The sequence below is a fragment of the Sorex araneus genome, chromosome 3 (genome assembly GCF_027595985.1).
Source record: "Sorex araneus isolate mSorAra2 chromosome 3, mSorAra2.pri, whole genome shotgun sequence".
Classification (NCBI taxonomy): Eukaryota; Metazoa; Chordata; class Mammalia; order Eulipotyphla; family Soricidae; genus Sorex; species Sorex araneus.
The window spans coordinates 190,453,115-190,459,048 of NC_073304.1; the positions used below are offsets into that span (position 1 = coordinate 190,453,115).

At 37.6% G+C, this 5,934-nt stretch overlaps 1 protein-coding gene across 1 annotated transcript; it reads right to left on the reverse strand.

Moving 5' to 3' along the window:
- Window positions 1–4,635: 4,635 nt before the first annotated feature.
- LOC101557140 (olfactory receptor 1P1-like) lies at window positions 4,636–5,601 on the reverse strand. The gene has a single exon (XM_012931964.2). It carries the CDS (start codon window positions 5,599–5,601, stop codon window positions 4,636–4,638), a length of 966 nt encoding a protein of 321 aa, XP_012787418.2.
- Window positions 5,602–5,934: the final 333 nt, after the last annotated feature.

Here is a 5,934-nt window from a genome sequence, read left to right on the forward strand (position 1 = left end):
ACATACCTATCAATAGAAGCAGATTTTTCCTTTCCAATTTGAGGGTCTCTTTTCTCTGTTTCTTACCTTATTGCACTGCCTCAAATTTATGGGATGATTTTTTTCTTTTTGGGTCACACCTGGCGATGCACAGGGGTTACTCCTGGCTCATGCACTCAGGAATTACTCCTGGAGGTGCTCAGGGGACCATATGGGATGCTGGGAATCGAACCCGGGTTGGCCGCGTTCAAGGCAAACGCCCTACCCACTGTGTTATCACTCCAGCCCCTATGGAATGATTTTGAGTAAAAAGATAATGGGTGAGATTCTTGTATTCTTCCCAATTTTTTCATAGGCATTTAATATTTTACCATTAAGTATAGAATTAACTGTAGATTTCTTTACATGCCTTTTATCAGATTAAGAAGTCTCCCCATCCATCCACCTTCTAGAATATTATCATGAATGAAGGACATTCTTTTCTGCATCTATTCAAGTTGTGGGGGCTTGGGGGAGGCGTGCAGGCGGGGTGGAGATGCAGTTTCCAAGTAGTGTTTAGGGAGTTGACAGGGGATGGGGAACACTCCCTTGCAGTACTTGGTCAAGGGATATGATATGGATGGTTTAATTCTCTGGTATAAGAATTTAAGTACCCAGGACAATCAGGGACACAACAGCACTGTTCAAGGAGGTGGGGGTGGGGAGGGGAATCTCCAGGGCTATAACTCATAGTGCTCTGGGAGCATGCATCAAAATGGGGTGTGGCACATGCTTTTTCTTGTCTCTGTACTATCTCCCTGACCTAATAATATGTTTTCACTAAGTCCAATTGCCTTTAATATTTTTGTTGCAGCAATATGTACTATAGCAGTATATAGGCTACAGGTGTGCATCATTAAATAATAGTGTGTACTTAAGTTAACAACTAAAAATACACTTCCATTCTTCACCATGTAATTGTCCCTTTTATCCTAATTTATTTACCTTCCTTTCCCATTTCCTTCTAATAACCACTAATTGGTCTTAATAGTTCAAAATATTATTTATGGAGAGCAGAGTGATAGTATACCAGAGAAGGGCTTGCCTTGCATGCGGCCAACCTGGATTGCTTGCCAATCCTGGCACCCCAGATAGTCACCCCAAGCTCCACCAGGAGTGATTTCTGAGTGCAAAGTGAGGAATAAGTCCTGAGCACTGCCAGGTGTGTCCTCAAAAACAAAATCAATTTCGGCTTTATTTAGTTCATCTGCTTTTTTAAAAAATGCCACATGTAAGTGAAATAAGTGTTTGTTTTTCTTAGCTGGCTTATTCCACTAAGCATTAATACCTGTGGGTCACCCATTGTTGTTGCAAATGGCAGTGTTTCGTCATTTAAAATAGCTAACCAATAATCCCCAGACACCTCCATTATACATTATTTGTACTGCGCTCTTGATAGTTTTACTACTTGTGTTGTGGTATAGGATTCTTCACATTTAAATAAACAAATATTCAGTTGACTTAATGGAATTGTAAAGTAAATCCCTTCCCCCAGGCTTAGGAGATTTTGTGATTATTTTTTGAAAACTCACTCTGTCCCCTTCTCTCTTTCTTCTGGGATAGTCATTATTTTTTTGCTTTTCCTAATGGATTCAAATAGTTCCTATACTGTGTCCTCATTTTTAATACATGATTTTTCTCTTTCTCTCTATCATCAGACTATTTGTAAATACTATTTGTAAATACAGTTTTCAACTCATTGATTTATATCCATTCATTCTATTCTTTTGCACAGTGTTATATGGCATACTTAATCTCAAATTATTATTTTTCATATTCTGAATATGTTATTTTCTTATTCAAAGCTTCAATTTCTATTATAACTTATCCATGATATTTTTAATTTATGTTATACTGTGAATTTTTTCTCATTACATTTATTTAAATTTCATACTCTTTTATTCCAAAGCTGTTTATATTTATGGAAAATTAAATACCATTATTCCTTAAAATTATTTTTTTTTCGCTTTTTGGGTCAAACCTGATGATGCACAGGGGTTACTCCTGGCTTTGCACTCAGGAATTACTCCTGGTGGTGCTGGGGGGCCATATGGGATGCTGGGAATCGAACCCAGGTCGACCACGTGCAAGGCAAACGCCCTACACGCTGTACTATGGCTCCAGCCCCCATTCCTTGAAATATTTTCTTATCATGCTTTCTCTGTATTCTTTTGGGAAAACTCATTTTGATTGATGCTGTACTTTTATTTATATCCTCTATCTCTCTTTCCTTTCAACTATTTCCTATACTCTTATCCTTTACTGTTTTCTGCCTTTAAGACAATTACACTATTTTATTTCTTGTTTGCCAATTTATTCTTTACCTATGTCTAATCTGCTTTGAAGTTATCTATTGAATTCCCTGCTTGTTCTCAATTGTTATCACATTTTCACAAATAATTTGCCACTTTTTATGTCACATTTTTAATATGCTCTTGAATATACTTTACTGTATTTTTAGGCTTGTTATAAATTGTATCTATTCAAAAATAATTATATTAATGTAGTATAGGTTGTGTATTTAAGAGTCTGGGATTTGGGAAACTGACATTACAGAGATAAGAGTGCATGCTTATTAAATTTACTTATAGGAGGATGGACATGGAGAGTATCATGCTAAGTGAAATGAATCAGAAAGAGAGACATAAAATGACTGCACTCATTTGCAGAATATAAAATATAATATGAGACTAATACCTAAGGACAGTAGAGACAAGGGCCAGGAAGATTGTTCCACAATTGGAAGCCTGCCTTATGAGTTGGAGAAGAAGGCAGCTGGAATAAAGAAGAAATAACCACGTCAAAGATAGTTGGAGGGATCATTCAGGATGGGAGATGTATATTGAAAATAGATGAAGGACCAAACATAATGACCTCTAATTATCTGTATTGCAAACCATAATGCCCAAAGTAGAGAGTTATTAAGAGGGAAATTGTCTGCCATTGAGGGAGGGGGAGGGGCGGGACGGAGGAGGGGAATACTAGGGACATTGGTGGTGGAAAATATACACTGATGGAGGGATGTATGTTTGACCATTGATGACTAAAACTCAAACATGAAAGCTTTGTAACTGTAGCTCACGGTGACTCACTAAAAAAATATAGATTAAAAAAAGAGTGCATTCAAAACTTTTGACTTCCCCCAAATTGTTTTCTAAAAGCTTGCTGTTGACCCACAGCCTTACAGATAATATAAGCACTTAACACATTTTATATTACATCAATATGCTTGCAATAAAATAACTGGAAAAAATATTGTTTTGAAAATTTTAGGGAAAATGTATTTATATTACTGTACTGGATTAACTGAGTTAAGTTTATATCATTTGTTTATCAAAATGTATGAATGGGCCTACACTTTAAACACATAATGTTTTAAACATATAGTTTTAAACACATGTTGTTAAGGTGTTGTGTATATGTATACTTGGGATCACACATGTGAAGCATGTGTTACTGAACCACAATCATCTGGTAAAGTGTATTTTATTGTTTGTAGCTGGATATAAAATTAGTCTGAACTCTGAACCCATGCTCTGAGGGAAATTGCTGCGATATTTCAGGATTGGCATTAATAAGTTGAGCCAAAAGTTATACACATCCCAGATTCTGTTGTCTTGGGAAAAGGGAAAAGGAAGAGGATATGCTCTCACAGTTATAGATGATAACACAATTGTCATCAGAACCTCTAATTGGGTGCCACACCAATGAGTAACCTCTATAATCACTAAGAAGAAATTCTTTAGTTTGTATTCCAAGAGCCTTGAGGATTAATAGAGTGGTAAGTGTCCATGAAGTCACTTGGTTATGACCTCTCAGTGTTGGGCTTCTAACTGCTCTCATGGCACTCCATTGCAAAAACCCAAGTTTTCTCTTAATAAAAGTTTACTTTTCTTCTCCCACAGTAATACAATATTAGCTCAATTTATGTGCACTGGGTAGAATGAGTATATTCTCAAACTTAATTGCAGTCTGCTTATGCCAGTGATCAAATTCAGACCAAGAGCGTGTAACGTTAAAAGATAGGTGAAATTTCTTGCAGATCTTGTTCCTCATGGAAAATTGTTTTCTCAGTTAACTTCTTTCTCTTTTCCTAGTGGTTGAATTAAAGTTGTATTAACAAACATTTAATAGTCATCTTGGGCCATTATTAGGAATCACTCTAAGGATCGCTCTAGGTAGTAGCGTGAAGAAAAGTAGCCTGGATGGTTGTGTAGCTAAAATGTAAGACTCTGAATACTTTTATGTACATAAGAAATGTACATAAGAAATAAATATTAAAGCTTTTTAAGTTTGTCATTTCTTGTATACTGATAAACCATAATTTTTTATTTCATAAGAAATGTAAAGTCTGTGACTTATAGATTTATGAACAGTGTAAAAAACATTCTTCCTTGTAAAGTTATTTGGCAAATATGAATGAATAAGAAACTCTTAGATTAATTGTGCAACATGGTGGAAAATTTTTATTTTCTCATCAATACAGAACTCATAGTGAAATTCAGGAAACAGAGTGATAATAATATCCATGTGGGATTCAGAAATGAGATGCCTGAGGTAGAAAATTCTATAAAGTTTTATGCTAACCAGAGGAGAACACTTGAAATTTCTTAGAAGTTACTGAGCCTTCATAAAGAAGATTTTGCCCCTGAAAAGTCTCCCCAAGGCTCCCTTCATATCCTTGTTCCTTAGGCTGTAGATGAAAGGATTTAAAAGGGGAGTCACAACTGTGTACATGACAGCAGCTGCTGTATCCTCTTCTACTGAGTTGGTGGAAGATGAGGGACACAGATAAGCCCTGATTACTGTCCCAAAGAACAGAGCAACAACGGCAAGATGGGACCCACAGGTAGAGAAGGCTTTGCGCCTCCCCTGGGCAGAGGGCACCCGGAGGATGGCTGCAACAATGCGAATATAAGAGATCAGGACCAGTATAAAGGGAACCAATATAACTGCTCCGCCCAAGAAAAGGAGAACCAGCTCATTGACCTGAGTGTCAGAGCAAGACACCTTCATCAGGGGACCCAGATCACAGAAAAAATCAGGAATGATTTTGTTAGGGCAGAAGGAAAGTCGAAACATGAGGAAGGTGTGGGTCATGGCCACGAAGTTAGTAAGGGTCCAGCAGACAGTAATGAGGAGGGTGCAGCGCCGGGGGCTCATGATCATTGTGTAGTGGAGAGGGTGGCAGATGGCCACATAGCGGTCATAGGCCATTGTGGCCAAGAGGAAAATGTCCATATCCCCAAAAGTCAAGAAGAAGTAGAGTTGGATCATGCATCCTGCATAGGAGATGGACCTAGTCTGGGTCTGGATGTTCACCAGCGCCTTGGGCACAGTACTGGTGGTAAATAGAATGTCTGCACAGGACAGGCTGGCAAGAAAGTAGTACATGGGTGTATGGAGACGAGCATCAGTGAAAATGGCCAGGACAATGAGCAGGTTGCCTGCCACTGTGACCACATACATCCACAGGAACACGAGGAAGAGGATGTGCTGCTGCTCTGGCCGCTCTGACAGTCCCCAGAGGAGAAACTCAAAGCTGTTGGTCTGGTTTCCTCTTGCCATGAGCCCAGAAGTCATAGAAAGCTGATGGTTTTGAGTTCCATTATTACTTTTCTAAATATATTTCACTCTAAATGGTGGCGAATATGGTATTCTACAAACCATAGAGGAGAATGAAATAATTGTCTGTTATTAATAATTTATCATTTCATTTCTTTGTATTATGTCTCAAAATATGTCTTTAGTTATAGTTGTTCTTTTCCTCAGTTATGTTCTCAGGGGAGCAAAGATTTTCATTAATTCTTTCATTCCAAAGATACTCAGTACCAACTCTGGATCTATCACTGTTCTAAATTAATAAGAAAATAGTAATCCTGAAACTCAGACTATTTTCAATCTGTATAAAGCTAG